The sequence below is a fragment of the Sceloporus occidentalis genome, unplaced genomic scaffold (genome assembly GCF_023333645.1).
Source record: "Sceloporus occidentalis isolate IW3139 unplaced genomic scaffold, rSceOcc1.0.p SCAF_248, whole genome shotgun sequence".
Lineage (NCBI taxonomy): Eukaryota > Metazoa > Chordata > Lepidosauria > Squamata > Phrynosomatidae > Sceloporus > Sceloporus occidentalis.
In genome coordinates, this window is record NW_028317228.1 from 307256 (window position 1) to 324512 (window position 17257).

Sequence of the window (17257 nt, forward strand, 5' to 3'; positions counted from 1 at the left end):
ATCCATTTAGCAGTAACATTCACAGTCTACATTATCCACTCCTGCCAAAACACATTCACCAACAGAAATTGCATAGAAGACCCATAAGTGCACAAAAAAGCTGGATGTTGGCCCAAAAATGTAAAATCACAGACAAAGATCCCTTTCAGCCATTTCCAAAGGTACTGAATAGCTCAGCAACATTTTTTGATACTCCAATGGTGGTATTGAGAACCTACTGGATACCTTGTTGTGAGAAATTGTTGGCACTATATAAATAAATATGCCCCAGAAACACAACTGCAACAGTCCTGCGGAGAACATTACTACATTTTGGCAAACAGCCCTTCCTCTGTTTAGGCCTATTCCTCTCTTGATGGATCCTGCAGAGCCTTCTCTTCACAGCAGGCCTTTAACGCATGTACTTCTCCAGCCCGATTCTCATCCGAGGGCATCTCGCCAAGTGGTCCACAGTACAAAATTGCAAAATCTAAACAATGAAATACTAATATTACACAAACACCCCACTCTTGCATGAAGTTTTTCATGCCAAGGTCTGTTTCAGTAGACCGCCTAACAAGGATTTACTTTTCGAGCTATTGTTAGTCCACTTGGAAGTGTTTTCTTTCCTCTGTAACTCGAGGACCACTGAGAACTGTGTGCCAACAGAGCTACTGTTGGAGCTCCATCTACTCTTTTGTCGTCCCATCTACTCTTTTGTAACTAAATGAAGCATTCCAATCATCATCTAGCACTGCTGAGTGTCCAAACTGCTCCCAGAAATTATTTTTTAATCATGTAAAAAAAAAATCTCTTTCGTACTTCTTGCCAGGAACAGTTTGTTGGGTTGATGGTTGCAATAGGATTGCTACGGTACATACCGTAGCTTCTATATTGTTTTTACAAGATTATATGTCCAGTGGAGGAATAAACTGACAGATCTGCTAAGGTTTATTATCTTTTCATACAAGAGACTGTGCAGCTCATGTTGTGTCCAAGAAGAACAGCACCTTTCAATTGAAACTTTTGTGTTTGCTGCAGAAAGTTAGAAATCTACTTACTGATAATTTCTATTCCTTGCTTACCGCCTGGGAGCCATAAATTAGAGGCATCTTTTCCCGACTCAGGTAGGGCAGGAAAAACAAACTATGAATTACCCCTCCCCTCTACTTTCCCCACGTGCAATAAAAGAATATACCAGGAATAATGCAAGAATATTAGTTGGGAGTGATAATTAATACTATCAGCAAGGAAAATTAATCCAAGAATTCTAACGTTTCTCCTGCCATCCCTGGCAGCCATAACTTAGAGATATAACAAAGAACAAGGGAGGGGTCAACACAAAGCTGATCAAAAAAACCTTCTTTGCAAAGTCTGCATTTGCCAAAAAGAGAACACATCTATCCTGTAATGTTTAGCAAAAGTATATACATTCTTCCCAGTAGCTGCCTTGCAAATTCTGGAAAAGCTTTGCTCTTTTTTGCCCAAGAAGTTGCCAGACAACGCATTCTATTTTCTTAGTCAAAATAGCAATGTAAAAAAATACACAGAATTAGTTTTAATGAAACAATGGATTTTTATTGCATTAAAAAAGAAAATTACAGACAGAGCAGCAGACATAAAAAGGCACAAACTAAAGTTGTGTAACCCTTCAAGTGCTGGAGGAGCAAACAAACTGAGCACAAAGCATTGCAGACTCCACTTTCAGCACTTGGGTGGCAGAATGTCTCATCAAAACAACCGTCAGCAATTGCCCTGGTATCTTGCAGCCATGCAGAATGAATACAAGGGCCAACAGACAGTAGTGCAATAACCTGGAAACTAAAATCATGCAGGGCTACATCAATTAATCTCCTGCCATTTATAAATTATGTGTTACTTTAAAAAAAAAAAAAGTTACAAAATTGCAAAAAATTCACCTTGACAACGGACAAAAGTTTTAGTTTACCTGCTGTCTGAACTGACTCTTCCAAAAATACAATTTTATTACACTATATTTAAAGTCTGAAATCAAATGAACCCATTTGATTTGTAAATTAAAGACTATAGACAATATATATTTTTTCTACGTATACAGTTTTTTTTGTTTTTTGTTTCTTTTAAAGACCCCCATTTTGACAAAAAAAATAAAATATGGTAGGAATTTTTTTTTAATTTTTTTTTAACTTTATCCATACCGTATAGTGCACTTTTCTCAAACTAATGATTTAAAAAATAAAATAAAACTGCAAGCGTTTACATTATTGTGATGACCCACTGAGAAATCACAGGATCTGTAGCATGGGCAGTGCTTCGAGCCGTATATCACACTGCACTTTCCTTCAAAATATCAATTGAATAACACATACAATGACCTCATTGACACTGAAGGAGATTACCCTTTAAATGCCAATAGCAATACCAATCAATGCATTGCTCACCTTCACCTGGCACTCAAAGGGATAAAGGCACCATTGTACAATTAACTGAACAATTTTGGTTATTTAATTACATTCCCCATAAATCAAAAAGATTTTTCATAATATCTCCTCAATTAATATATTAAATTAACAAAAACAAATTACAAAGAAAAATGTATGTTGAAATGGATGTAAGGATCCCATCCATCTCTATTTATTTCCCATAAAATTTCCTGTTTATAAGAAATATAAGGAGGTTCACATTGACTTTTGCTTTGTCGAACATTTTCATTACGGCAACTCCGTCATACTGCATCTGGAGCAAATCCTGCAATGGGAAGAAGACATGAAGGTTACATCCGGTCTCTGCCCACGTGTTGACTAGATCTAAGATTGCTAAATGGTGCAGCTGCGATAGCTGTACTAAGGAACAGTGTAAATATAATACATTTACATCCTTTTTCATAAACAGTAACAGTCCTTAAAGGGACACTGCAATAGCCATTTGCAGCCCCACCAGAAGAAGAATGCTGTAACTTTGTAAGTACTGTAATATGCATTCTTTAAAAAAACAAACCCAAAACCTTACCCTAATGAGAAGCTGTGGCACAAAGCCCACTCTGAGGACTGGTATTTATAAGACTTTTAGCTGGTTGAAACAGCCAATCATTGGCAGGAAGGGGTTCCACTGAAATAGGCCAAACGCTTAGGGGTGATGCTGCTGGATTCCTCTATGCATTTTCGAGGTTTGAGTTTGACTTAAAGGGGACCTTGAGATTTTAAAATGCATGGGATGTCTGGGTTGTCCCTTTAAAATGTGCTACTTTGCTTAATTCATCAGTTTCATAGGGAAATGCACCATTCTAAACAACATTCTCACTGCTGTTGAATGCCAAACTAATCCCGAAAAATAAACCTTCATTCATGTAACCACTTTTTTCTCATTCATAATTTTTGCCGGGCACCCTTAGTTGTTAAGTGATGCAAAAGGTGCCAGTGGTAAGTTGACGCTATATGAACTAAAATGGCTTCTTGAAATTCTTAACATTCAGAGGAAATAATAAAAAAATGGCAGATCAACTTATTTGTTTAGGGCAACTCCAGTCTCTGGCAGTTTATGTCTGGATTTTAGAGCAAACTAATTGCTTGCCCATCCTGGGTTTTATTCATACAGCTTCTCCTTATCCTATGAATATGTTTAATATACAAACGCTGGAGCTCTGTGTTTTGCGATCGAGAAGCTCTGATTAGATAGTGTTTAAATGAGATTGGAGAAAGTATAATACAGTTACCTGGAAGTGCAGCTGGACTTTTTCCATCTCAACACCAAGAAATTTTGCTTTAACTTCAAAGTCACCAACCTCATCACCGGGTGTAATATCAAACAGAACATTTTTGAACCTTGTTAGATAAAAGATATAAATAATATGAATAAACAATGTAACTCAAAAGCAGAAGAATTATCACAGGGGCCACCGAGCCAGATCTAAGAAATCAAGGACAGTTTAATAAGATATTCATTAATTGACAGGGTAGCGGATCACTGGAAAAACCTTCCATCAAAAGTAGCAAAGGATAACACAGCAAGGACATTTAAGCATGTATACGATTGGTATAAGGCTATCCAGAAAATAAGACAAGGCCAAGGACCGAGATTTGAGTTCGTTGGGCTAAACGGTAATTATTTTGAAATTCTGTGCAGCCAAATATTTGTTTTCATGCCGCTCTTTCTACCCAACATGATGATTACACAAGGCCTCCTGTTCTTTAGCTTTTTATTATGAAGCAGAAAGGATTGCATGGCAAGTCATTGTATGTAACACAGATATCTATGTATCTATTGCACTGTATCCTTCATTTCCATTTATGCCACTACTCACTGGTTGGTCTGAAGTCCTTCTATCTCCAAGATGACGCCTTTCTCGTGTAATCTCGCAGCTGTGTATCGAAGTGCGGACTGCTTCATTTTCTTCGAGGTCTTTTCTTCCCCTTTACCATCTACCTTAATAGAACGCCTTGAATTCCTATGGAAAAGGAACAGCATATTACTAACGAAGAACCCCCCCAAGTTAGACCTGTATAATGCATAATTAAATATCTGATGAAATCTCACCAATTGAATATGTATTATTCAGGGCATAATCTGGCATTATTGTAGGAGAAACTCGGGAGGTGACTCTTTACAATGCTCAGTGAATTTGCTCTGTCTCACTCGCCTACAACTCCTAGCTTTGTGATTATACAGCATAGGCGTCTCCTTTACACATTTACTTGCAGGTGAAACCTTTATTGGGTAAACACCGCCTAAGCTTATGAACTCTAAGAAGTGTCTTCTCTAGTTGGCAACGCTTCCATACGAAGAGAACAGGCCTCTGAGGTACCTAAAGCTTTTATAGGACCAACACAGAAAAAGATGTAAAGACTCCCTCATCTCTTGCACCAATACGGGTGTATTTCTTATCTAATTGCTGTCTGTTTGGCTGCTACATGTCAGCTGCATAAGAAAATAGCATTTCAAAGAAATGTTTCAGATTCTCTGTACTACACCTCATGCCCTCCCTCTCTCTGTACTCAAAATTGTACTTACATTTTTTTTTTATAATATTTATAATTTTTGTATCTTAATGCCATATTAAATTATACTATTATAATAAAATATTACCTAACATATTTGTAACTTATCTAATAAGCAATTGTACATTCAGATGCACATCTTAGCTTCCAATGACAATTTTATCAACAAACACTGAATTACTGAACATGTACATCTAACGAAAAATAAACCTGGCTTTGATAATTCTTGGCTGAACATCTGCATCCAAGTTCCATGATATCATTTATTCAGCAAAAACACAATCAAAATCTTCAAGAGCTACAACACCGCCGGAACATGTTATTTGCTTATGGAACGGATTCACACAAATAAAGCCCACTTGCATCATAGTAACATAGTAACATAGTTCATAAGGTTGAAAAAAGACCAAAGTCCATCAAGTTCAACCTATATACATATTGTGTCCCTACTGTGTTGATCCAGAGGAAGGCAAAAAACCCTTATGAAGCAGATGCCAATTGCCCCATACCAGGGGGAAAATTCCTTCCCGACTCCAAATATGGCAATCAGAATAAATCCCTGGATCAACGTTCTGTCCCTATTAATCTAATATCCATAACTTGTAATATTATTGCTTTCAAGAAACACGTCCAGGCTCCTTTTGAACTCTTTTATTGAGTTTACCATCACCACTTCCTCTGGCAGAGAGTTCCATAATCTCACCGCTCTTACTGTAAAGAACCCCCGTCTGTGCTGGTGTAGAAACCTTCTTTCCTCCAGCCGTAGAGGATGTCCCCTTGTTATAGATACAGTCCTGGGTATAAATAGGTCCTGGGAGTGATCTCTGTACTGTCCCCTTATATATTTATACATAGTTATTAAGTCCCCCCTAAGCCGTCTTTTTTCCAAACTAAATAACCCCAATTCTGATAATCTTTCTGGGTACTGTAGTCCTCCCATTCCCCTTATTACTCTGGTTGCCCGTCTTTGAACCCTCTCCAGCTCCACTATATATATATATATCATGTTGGAATAAATCATTGTTGACCAGTATTCCGATTACAGCGCCACAGCTAAACAAATCCCGTGACTAAGTTTTGTTTCCCCAATTTGAAATGACTTAACATGGGACTCACTTTCTAGTTAAATTATCCAAACAGGTTTTGATGTACGTGTTGTAATAATTTATCTGATCCTCAAAGAAGGCTGTTTTGGAGTTGAGCGCATTCAGGGTCTGCTGAAGTTTTACTAGTTCAGCTTTTCTGCGCTGTCTGTGTCTTCTTTGGTTACGGATATCCTGGTAGAAAAAATATAATGTTACCAAAAAACTACATTTTATTTATTTGGATAAGATATAGGCCATAAATGAATTGTCAGCAGAATGAGAATAGCATTATAAAGTAAATTATATATATATAAAAAACTGTGTTTTCAATGTCTTCAATAAACTATTACTGCAAACAATTGCTATGGTGTGTATAGTAGTGTCAAGTTCAACTTTGTCATGTTGTTGTGAATATAATTGCTGATAGCTGTAGCTAGACAAACCTGTTTTAGAACATACGTAGGCAATACAATACCATAATATTCAGCCTGCTACGAATTGTGGGAGGAAATTGTGGTTTATATATTTGCTAGGTTATATGAAAACAGCAGAATATTCATTTTTTTTTAACCAGATATCCTTTTTGTGCTAAAATTATGGTAAAAGTGGTCATACTGCATGTTGTTTGTCCAGTACATATATACCCCCAGACATAATGAAACAAATGTATAACCTTCGCAATTTCATTGATAATCTCTTGGTACTTCATTCCTTCGGTTACTAGCCCAGCTTGTTCCAGAGTCCGAAGGTTTCGAAGGATTTTTCTCTTCTTTTGTTCCAAGGGAAGCTGGCCGTCTTCCAGAACAGACTGGCTCCTTTTCATTTTATCTGGGGTCTTGGCATCTAAAGCTACTCTCTTCTCTATCACTTTTAAGTGTTCATTTTCCTGAAATTAGTGAACTTTGGTTATAAGGCTCTAGAAATAACATACTCGTTAACATACCCATTAGAGCATACATTGAAAGAGTAACGTTTACACAGAAGGTAGCTGTTAGAGTGGTCTATGCAGGTAATGCTACTCAACACAGACTAAGCACCACCAACTCCAGTCCCTAGCACACCCAGAATAAAGGATGGTGTTTTGTGATTTACCATTTGTCTGTTTGGGGCAATTATCATTTTTATGGATTTACAAACAACGGACTTGTGCCAAAGACAAATCTCGTACCTGAGGGTTACGATCATTCTTTGTTTAGTGCTTGCTGCAGAGTCATGAATGCCTGAATTACAACTCCTTGGAGCACTTATATCTTCCATTATTTAACACTTAAATGAGGATACAAGCAGCATTGTTTCAAATACATTCTTCAAACTCTGTAGACCTGGGGTTTTGCTTGTCGTTCTGCTACCATAAAAGAGAGTAATGAAAAGTAATGTGAATATCCTTCACCTGTGGCACACTTGCTGGCGTTTCCAGGATTTCCATCAATGTGTCACCAGACTGCGTGCGGATAACATCTACTATCAGCTTCTTAGTCCTGCAACAAAAAAGGTGCATAAACGCGAGGTATAAACTTGTAATGCTTTATGGATTTTTAAAAAAAAAATGCCAAGGAGAAATCAAATTACAAATTGTCCGGTCCAACACACCACCACTTAATGGGGTTGCGAAGGAAACATACAACAATATATAATCATGGGCTCTTATATAGCAGCATCTATAGAAAGGAAAGCAATTATTATTATTTTTAAAAACAAAAAAAGATGGTGTCTGGGCTCCATGCATTCATTAATATCATAATTTTCTTTGACCAAATCAAAATGAACAGTTAAATCAATGCAAGTTTGGTTTATAATTCACAGTCAAATCAAAACAAGGACATTCCAGGTTTTCCAGGCTATGGATTATGAAGGCTCGCTGCAGCCTTCCTTATAGGACTTGCTTAGTTAAATTGGTCTACTGATAATTATGAGACTCACTGTGGATAGGTGGCTTTAAATTATAACAGAACATAAATACATTAAATGGATATATACTCTGTACCATTCCTAATACTTTCTTCTTCCATGTCAATATTTGTATGTCGGATTTTGTAAGACACTGAGCATTCTAAATTGAAGTTGTAAACAAAAAAACATGACAGCAAAACTGTCAAAAAATGTGGTGGTAGTTTTTCCAATTTAGACTCATTATTAAGACATACTGTTATGGCTATGCCTAAAGATATATACCGGTAGATACATTCATAAACATAAAACATTGTTCCAGTTCAAAGTGTGAAGACAGATCATATCAACATGTCAAAAAATGATATATATTGAGTATATTCGTATACAGTGGATTCAACTCTATGATGGAATGCTATTTATAGTCATGGGCAGGCTAAAACTGGGCCAGAATTGCCAGTCCAAACTGGTCAAACTGGATCGGAGAGTCAGAAACACAGCAAGATCACATAACACAATGTTATGCACGTGAGCATACAGAAAGCCGAGAGCAGGCCCGGACTGGGACAAAAAATAGGCCCGGGCATTTAAGCCTGAGCAGCCCATATTTATTTATTTATTTATTTATTTATTTATTGTTAAAGCCCACCCTTCATGTACCATCTTTGCATTTAATCATTCACACAAATCATTAACACATTCATCAATGCAGTCTCACAAATCATTCAAACAATTCATCCACACATTTATTCATTCATTCTCATACGCATTCACACTACCCCCTCTCATCATCTTATCTGCCCCTTCTCACTATGTTCCCCCTTTTCACTATGTAACCCCCTTCCCCACTTCTCAATATGTACCGCCTCTATCTATCCCCTCTCCCCCTTTCTCACTACCTAACCCCCCTCTGCCCCTTCTCACTGCAGCCCCTTCCCTCACCCTATTTACCTTGTTGCCAGAGCAAGCAGCAACTGCGACCGCGCCTGTGGCAGGGCAGGACTGACTTAGGGGCTGATGGAGCTGCAGCTCCAGGCTCCTACCTTAAAATAGGCCCAGTCAGGACCGGACTGACTGGGCCTATATGGCCGCATTAAGGCAGAGCCCCTTAAGCCCGCCGCAACTGCAACCGGGTCCGCCACTCTAAGGCAGAGCCGGCCTTAGGTGTTCTGGCGCCCTGTGCGGACTACTCCTCTGGTGCCCCCCCATCCCAAAAAAAGAAAGGAATAAAAACTTGTAACAAAACTCCCCTTTCTCACTATCTATCCCCCTGTATCACTATCTACCACCTCTGCCTCTTCTCACTGTTATCATTATATACTGAGGCAGACATTGACGGTGGTACAGCATAATACTTATCACTATATACTGAGGCAGAAATTGACGGTGGTACAGCATAACACCTACCACTATATACTGAGGCAGACAATGACGGTGGTACAGCATAACACCTATCACTATATACTGAGGCACACATTGACAGTGGTACAGCGTAATCCCTATCACTATACATTGAGCCAGACATTGACAATAGTGCAGCATAACCCCAATCACTATATACTACGCCAAACATTGTTGTGGTGTAGGCCTACCACTTCATTGTCTGGCTTAGTAGTAGGGATGCACCGAAACGAATTCTGGACTGAAACCGAAAATGCAGCATTTACCTGTCCGAAACCAAATATGACCTCCCCACACCATAAAAAAAACCCTTTTATTTAAAGTAAGTAACACACCAAAATAGGACAAAACAATTAAAAAACAATATTATATGTATATATATATGATTGTTAACAGCAATCACATTCCTATCATGCCCAGGCATACCCAGATTCCAGGATGTACTCGCAGACTTGGCATGATAGGAGTAGGATTGCCCTATCTACCCCTTCTCACTCCCTTCTGCCCCATCTACCCCTTCTCACTCCCTTTTCCCCTATCTACCCCCTTTCCCCTGTCTCACGCCCTTCTCCCTATCTACCCCCTCCTAACTATCTACCCTCTCCCTCTTTGAAGTTCACTTACCTTTCAGGAGTCCTGCGGTGAGGGTGCAAGGCCTCTGCCTCCCAGCTCTGCCACTGTATGGAACAGTATAGAGTGATGGGAGTTATGATGTACTTTTAGAGCATAATTAGATCATGAAAAAGACATTGGAAATGGTACAGCATAACACCCATCACTCTCACACACTTACCAATCCACATATATATACCAATCCACACGTATATACCAATCCACACGTATATACCAATCCACACATATATACTAATCCACTCTCACTGAATATTTTCCTACCTTTCCTCCTTACAGCTCCTTTTCCTCCTCTTCGCTCCTCTTCTTCAGTTCTTCTGTCTTCTCTCGGTTCAGAGGGCACGGACAGCGGTGGGCGCGGCTTCAGTGTTGTGCGCCGGGATCTAACTACAAACCCCGGCGCACAGCAGCTGTTGCCGCGCGGATCACAAGGGAGCGGTATCGGAGGTCTTTAGCAGACCTCCGGCTCCCTTGAGTGATTTTAAGCCGGGTTGAACCCGGCTTAAAATCACTCAAGGGAACCGGAGGTCTGTTAAAGACCTCCGATACCGCTCCCTTGCGAGCCTGCTCCTCCAGCGGCGGACATTACTGTCCGTCTCTGGAGGGGTGCCGGGTGCCGCAAGTTGGCAACCCCTGATGAGCGGCACCCGGTGCGGACCGCCCCCTAGAGTGTGACGCCCTGTGCGGTCACACACCCCAAAGGCCGGTCCTGCTCTAAGGGGCCGGGAAGCCCCCACCAGGGCCGGCCTTAGGGGTTTGCGGCCGCACAGGGTTTAAATTAAAAGATCGGGGTTTTTTTCAACTTTATTTAACATCCTCCATGTTAAATAAAGTTAAAAAAAACTTTATTTAACATGGAGGATGTTAAATAAAGTTAAAAAAACCCCGATGTTTTAATTTAAACCCTGTGCGGCCGCAGACCCGTAAGGCCGGCCTTGGTGGGGACTTCCCGGCCCCTTAGAGTGGCGGACCCGGTCGCAGTTGCGGCGGGCTTTAGGGGCAGGTGCCCCTTATGCCCTGCGTTAATGCGGCCGTAGGTAGGGTAGGGGCCTGGAGCTGCAGCTCCATCAGCCCCTAAGTCAATGCGGCCCTGCCGTGGCCCGGCCCACCGGGCAAACGCCCGGTGTGCCCGATGGCCAGTCCGGGCCTGGCCGAGAGTGTGGTAACAAAGGAGTGAGAAGGTAAAGAAGGGAGCATGTATGTATAAGTGTGTGTTAGCATGAGTGTGTATGGGTAATTGTGTGTAAGCATGAATGTGTATGTGTAAGTGTGTTTGGCATTTTTGTGTAACTGTGTGTGAGCATGAATATGGATTATTATTACATTTGTTTTATTGCACCAACAAACTATGCAGTGTGTATGTATAAGCATCTGTGTGGGGGGATACTTTGCATGAGTGTGTGTGTAAGCATGAGTGTGTACATTTGCGCGTTACTGGGGAGGTCAAGGGGCTAACGGGGCCACTTGGCTTTACTTGCCCCCCCTAGGATAGCCTAGTTTTGACTTCTACCATGCCTTCTAGATAAATATTCCACGGATCTCTTAGTAAAGTCAACATACACAAAAACTAAAGATTTCCTTCAGTTTTTGCCCTTTGCATCACTCAATATCTTTATTTACTTCTGACCCGGTTTAATTTTTTCCAACCTTCTCTAAAGCCTCCTTTGTCACTATTTTCCGAAATATCTCTCTCCTATCGCAAGAAAACTGGATTGCCCCTCCAGCATGTGACAGCGCATAGTTCAACATTGCTGTCCTCTCATGGTCCCCAAATTGCCGAATGTTAGAGATGCACAGTATAAATTCACTGAAAGCTTTGCAATAGTATCTTAATTACCCTGATACTCAAACCAGTAACACCTTTGACAATATATTATGATTAGAACAATTCAAACTCATATCCACTGCCCTTATCCTTCCTCTAAAGCATTTCCTCATTATAAGATGCATGCCTGATGTATGAGTCGCAGCATATGGATTAAACTACACAAGGTCACAAGTCACGCTGACAGCCACACACAATAATTGCTGTTTTACGGCCGTTATCACCCCGCGTTTGTACCGAAGTGAACTCTGATGCAACCCACTGGAAAGAACTAACATGTTAATTTGTAAGATTCCTGTCTATTAAGAATAAATATAAACTTAGTAGGAACTAGAGACACATTGACGGGAGTTTAAGGCACTGGACCCACAGAGTTTTATTTTCTTTTTAAACAATCATGGTGTGCTTTTATGGCAGATCCATAGGCAGTAATATATGAACCCACATTACCACAGGACCATATCGACCAAATATGCCTCCCCTTCTAAAGATTAACTTAATAGACATCTATCTAAGAAGCTACCAGTATGATAACTAGGAAGGATGGTTTTGAAAAGAAACATACAGTGTAAATTTTGCTTCCTACCCTGATGTTAGCCTGGAGGCATCCACTACTAGCATTAATGCCACTAGCATGTAGACCGGTCCCCATCGGCCACATAGAAAGGATGCCTCGGGCATGCAAGATGGCAAATGCAAAGACCTGGTTTTGAGGACTAGTTGTACTTATTCCCTGGACCCATGAGCCTCAGGATGGGCGAGGACAAATTACAACTGGTAACAGCAAGTTAGACAGAATACTTACTTGATCATCAAGCTCTTCATGTCTTTAAGTTCACCTTCTCGTACCTCAAACTTGCTGGTTAAGGAGAGGGATATTTCGGTCTTTGCCAGCTGACTCAGAGCACTTTCTTTGTTGGGGTCGCTGGAATCAACAGCCCCCTCGCCTGTTGGGAGAGCAGAGAAGACAATACATTAAACATAGAATAACAGAAAATAATGAAACCAATTTATTAGAACCAGATATAAAAATATTGATACACCAAACTTAAATGTCACAACTAAGGTCAAAAGCATTATTCACGCATTCCTTAAAAATGATGCTATTCTGTGTATACAAAGATTGGTGTCTGGCAAAAAGCACATATGGTTTACATTTTTGAGAGGTCTTTGCCTTTTGGTCTTCTTTTAAATCAATGAACTATATACATTTTTCTGAAATGTTAGGTGAATAAATCAAGTGAGATATATCAGAGCAAAGCTCTAGTGACAAAGCTGTCCAGCATACTTATACCGACAAATCAAATTCATGTTACAAAGGCCTGGAAATTAGATACACACGAAAAAATGCAGCAAGCATGTAACATTTATCAAAAAATGGAAAATTAAAACTCAAGGTTGTACGACCGGAAACCGTGATACCACAGTTCATTAAAGGGACAATGCCAACATACCAAAACCAAGGAGGAAAGAAAGGGTTCACAGAGAAAAACCCAGATATACCTTATCTGCTCGATTATAAGACGACCCTGATTATAAGACGACCCCCCAAAATCTAAATATTAATTTAGGAAAAAAACAAAAAGCCTGAATATAAGACTACCCAATAGGAAAAAAAGTTTTACTAGTAAATATTAATTCATGTAAACAATTTTTTCATATTTAATAAAAGCTATGATTGAGAAAAATATATATTTTTTTTATTTCCTTTTATTTGCCAACCTGCCCCCCCCCCAGTTATGCACATCTGCCCCCAGGGTTGCCACTCTGCCCCCAGAAATGCCTTATACCCCCTATTTGCCAGTCTGCCCCATGATGTGCCTTTTAACCCTCTATATGCCACTCTGCCTCCAGAAATGTCTTATACCCTCCTATATGCCACTCTGCCCCATGATATGCCTTTTAACCCCCTATATGCCAGAGTGGCATATAGGGGGTTAAAAGGCATATCATGGGGCAGAGCGGCATATAGGGGTTAAAGGGCATTTCTGGAGGTATATATATATATATATATATATATATATATATATATATATAACTGCTAACAGCAATCACACTCCTATCAAGCCGAGGCAGCCAGTACATGCTGGAACCTGGGGATGATAGGAGTGTGAGTACAGCCTCCCTATGCCATGCTACCACCATCACCCCCCTTACACATCCATGCTATCACACACTCATTCACAAACATTTAAATACTCATTCATTCCATTTATCACACATACTTGCTCAAAAACCCTCCCCCACCCCCTTACCTGAACTGCAGATCTCTCACTCGAAGACTTCTGCAGGGGCCCGGCTGTGCGAGCAACTTCTCTGGCCCCGCCCCCAGAGGAAGGAGGGGGGAGGCAGAGTTATGTGACACTCTTCTAGCTTCCTGTTCTCCTGCCACTGGTAGAAGAGAAGCTGCTCGCGACCAAAGCACCGGTAAGCAGCCTGGCCCCAGCGGATGTCTGATTAGAAGACGACCTCGATTATAAGACGAGGGGTATTTTTCAGAGCATTTGCTCTGAAAAAAACCTCGTCTTATAATCGAGCAAATACGGTAAATGATATAATAAAATTTAACTTTTAATTCATAAAGCGAAAAATAAATGAATAAAATGAAACAATAATGAATAAACCCTCTCTGATATGTATGAAATAAATCACTAGACACTGACACGACAAATGTGCATGTGGCTAAATGCACCGAGTGTATAATCGGGGCTACACTGCCAACCATTATAATTGAAGATATATATATATATAACATATATATGGAACAAAACTAATATGAATACGTAAATAAATAATTAACTTTTATTTATATAGTGCCAACAGCTTACGCAGCGCTTCTTACAATAAATATATTCAATGGGTCTGACAAGACTAGAATTGACAGACTAAGACAAACCGATACATTAGGTAGAGAGGGCCCTGCTCGCAAGCTTATGATAAATGAACCGTAATGCTAAAATAAATGATCTAGTCTGCTACTTCATTTTTGCATTACGGGTCATTTATCCCTTTTTTTACTTGTTAAGTATTTCAAGATATCTTAATATAATTCATTTATAATTGGCTAAAGAATATCACAACAGGTATAGGTTCATAGGGCATCTGCCGGTAATCTGGCCCTGAGTCTATAACTGGGCATTACCAGTATTCAGACCAATACTACATTCTACCTATAAGACTCTACTACATTTCCTCAATCAAAAAATAACGTGTGCATAGATTACAACATTATAAATAACAAAATGGGAGATTTACAGTGGTAGTGGAATAACCTTCCGGTAGAAGCGATAGAGGTTAATACGCTGGGGGAATTTAAATGTACATGGGACAGGCATATGGCTAGCCTGAATGTAAGACAAGACCAAATAAGGTTGGTGGTTTTTTACAGCAGGAAAAAAACGGGCAGACTAGATGGTTCTTATCTGCTGAGAAACGATATGTTAAGAAAAAACACATTTTCATTTACGAAGAAGTTAGTTCGGCAGAAATGTACTGAATATTTTCTACATGAGTAGAGAAATTAAATATTCTAAAGATGCTGGATCGAAGAAAATTTGAACCTTGTATACTTTCTTATAACAAACTTTAAAAGCATGGAAGCAAAGTCCTCTTATTGAAGACAAATGTTTTAGAATCACTAAAACGTTTGATGTTTTTTACTTTGTAGTCTCATTAGAATGATTAATTGTATGTTGGATGCTGTACAAGAGATGTGCTGTTATTGGGGTTGTAGCTGCACTGTCCCTATGAGCCTAGACTTCTATGTCTCTACATCACTGTGATACATTCATACCAAACAAACATTAGAAAGGAGGGACATCAGGGGAGGAAACTGGGTATGGTCCCCCCAAGAACCCGACGGATGTGCTTCATCACAGGCTACAGATATTTTGGGCACTAGAATGATTGGTAATGTTTTATAGAATCTTACAAGTTTCTTACGTGAAAAACAAACCATATAAAAGTAATTCTATATTTACAGTAACTGTAAACCAGACGTTGGGAATTTCCAGAGGAAGACGACACACTCTGGGAAACCAACAGGATCAGAAAATGCTTATATAAACATATTTAACAAACAGCAAGAAAACACTGTATACAAAACATTCGAAGGAAGTTTTTCATAGTTCCCACGTCTGACTGCAAGGTTCACTTTGTGATTTTATTTAGTATACTTTTACGACATCCCATCCTTGTTCCTCTATTTGCTTTCGGTAGCAATATAAATCTATTAATACCAGCTTTATGGGTATGCCATGGCAATGGTATCTGAACCTCTTTTCTCAGGATCTGTTATCTCTCACTTTTGTTAGGTTGCTGATTGTTGTTGGTTGGCTCATGCATCCTTTGTAAGGGTGGGGTGTAGAGAAGAAAGAGAACGCCAGGACAGAACATTGAGGAGAAAATGAATATCTCAAACAATTTCAATGAAAAACAAAAAGCACGTGCTATGGTGGCGAGACCCTTTATACTATATAGGTGGATTATCTCCTTGCAGTTAGAAGACGTGCCCGATTGCATACTCTGCTGGCCTGGAAATATATTACATTTTTATGAAACCATGGGTGATGGTGCTGTAATAAAGATGTGTTTTTATAGTTGGCGCACGTTAATTGCTCTGCTTTGTATGCAAGTTAAGAGCTTTCCTTTATTTTCATTGAAAGGACGCATTTAGTTTTCATGTTCATTCCAGTGTCTTCAACTATACACCAAAGAACTTGGCACACACAAATTATACCTAATACTTCAGTGAGCAAACTGGATAGAGTTAAGTCACACTTATGCCAGAATTCATAAAGAATGCAAGCATGGAAGCAGCCAAATTCAGAACATTTTTGCATGTACAATATATATCAATGTACACTGTCCCACAGTATGTGCCTTTACTGGTAATAATGTGGATATAGGTTACAAAATGAGCATATGTGTTAAAAATGACAACGCCGCCATACTTCCTTTCTAATTTGTTGTAGTGCGAAGAATCCTGAATAACGAAGGCTATTTTTATCTTTACGTACAGAGTGATAGCAGATGACCGGAACAGGAAATTACCAAGTTAAAAAAACATGTTCAGTAACGCTATAATGTCGTGCAGTTAAATTTAACTACAATACTCATGAATTCATTACCAAGAAAAGATTCAACGTCAAGGACCGTTCCGAGTCCTTCGAGCAGCTCATGCAGAACGTCATTGTGGTCGGGAGAAATCGCATCTTGATGTTCTAGAAGCAGCTGTAAAGGGCAGACAGAATGACAAAGATAGGGCAAATTATTACATAAAAAACCCTTATTCATTACTATCAACACACATAGGCTTCTCAACACAGAACTAAAACATGCCTAAATTGAGTAGTGTTTGAATCGCGGCAGACATTACTAACTTAATCTGTAAATAGCACCGGATATGTGTATACAAATTTCAGAATTTACCTTATGTACTTCAAGTACAATAATTCCTCAGGTCTGGCCTTTCTTCC

The 17257-nt window shown here is 39.5% G+C and overlaps 1 protein-coding gene across 1 annotated transcript in view; it reads right to left on the minus strand.

Moving 5' to 3' along the window:
* Positions 1-2592: 2592 nt before the first annotated feature.
* The window catches only part of LOC149276079 (ras GTPase-activating-like protein IQGAP2), an 86800-nt gene continuing 72135 nt past the window's right edge, over positions 2593-17257 (minus strand). The window contains exons 30-37 of the mRNA XM_089503917.1: positions 16910-17012; positions 12586-12727; positions 7428-7515; positions 6711-6923; positions 6069-6229; positions 4259-4402; positions 3671-3779; positions 2593-2706 (exon numbers count right to left, since the gene is read on the minus strand). Of these exons, the coding sequence (XP_089360043.1) occupies positions 2593-2706; positions 3671-3779; positions 4259-4402; positions 6069-6229; positions 6711-6923; positions 7428-7515; positions 12586-12727; positions 16910-17012 (1074 nt within the window). The remainder of the gene's footprint in view (positions 2707-3670; positions 3780-4258; positions 4403-6068; positions 6230-6710; positions 6924-7427; positions 7516-12585; positions 12728-16909; positions 17013-17257) is intronic.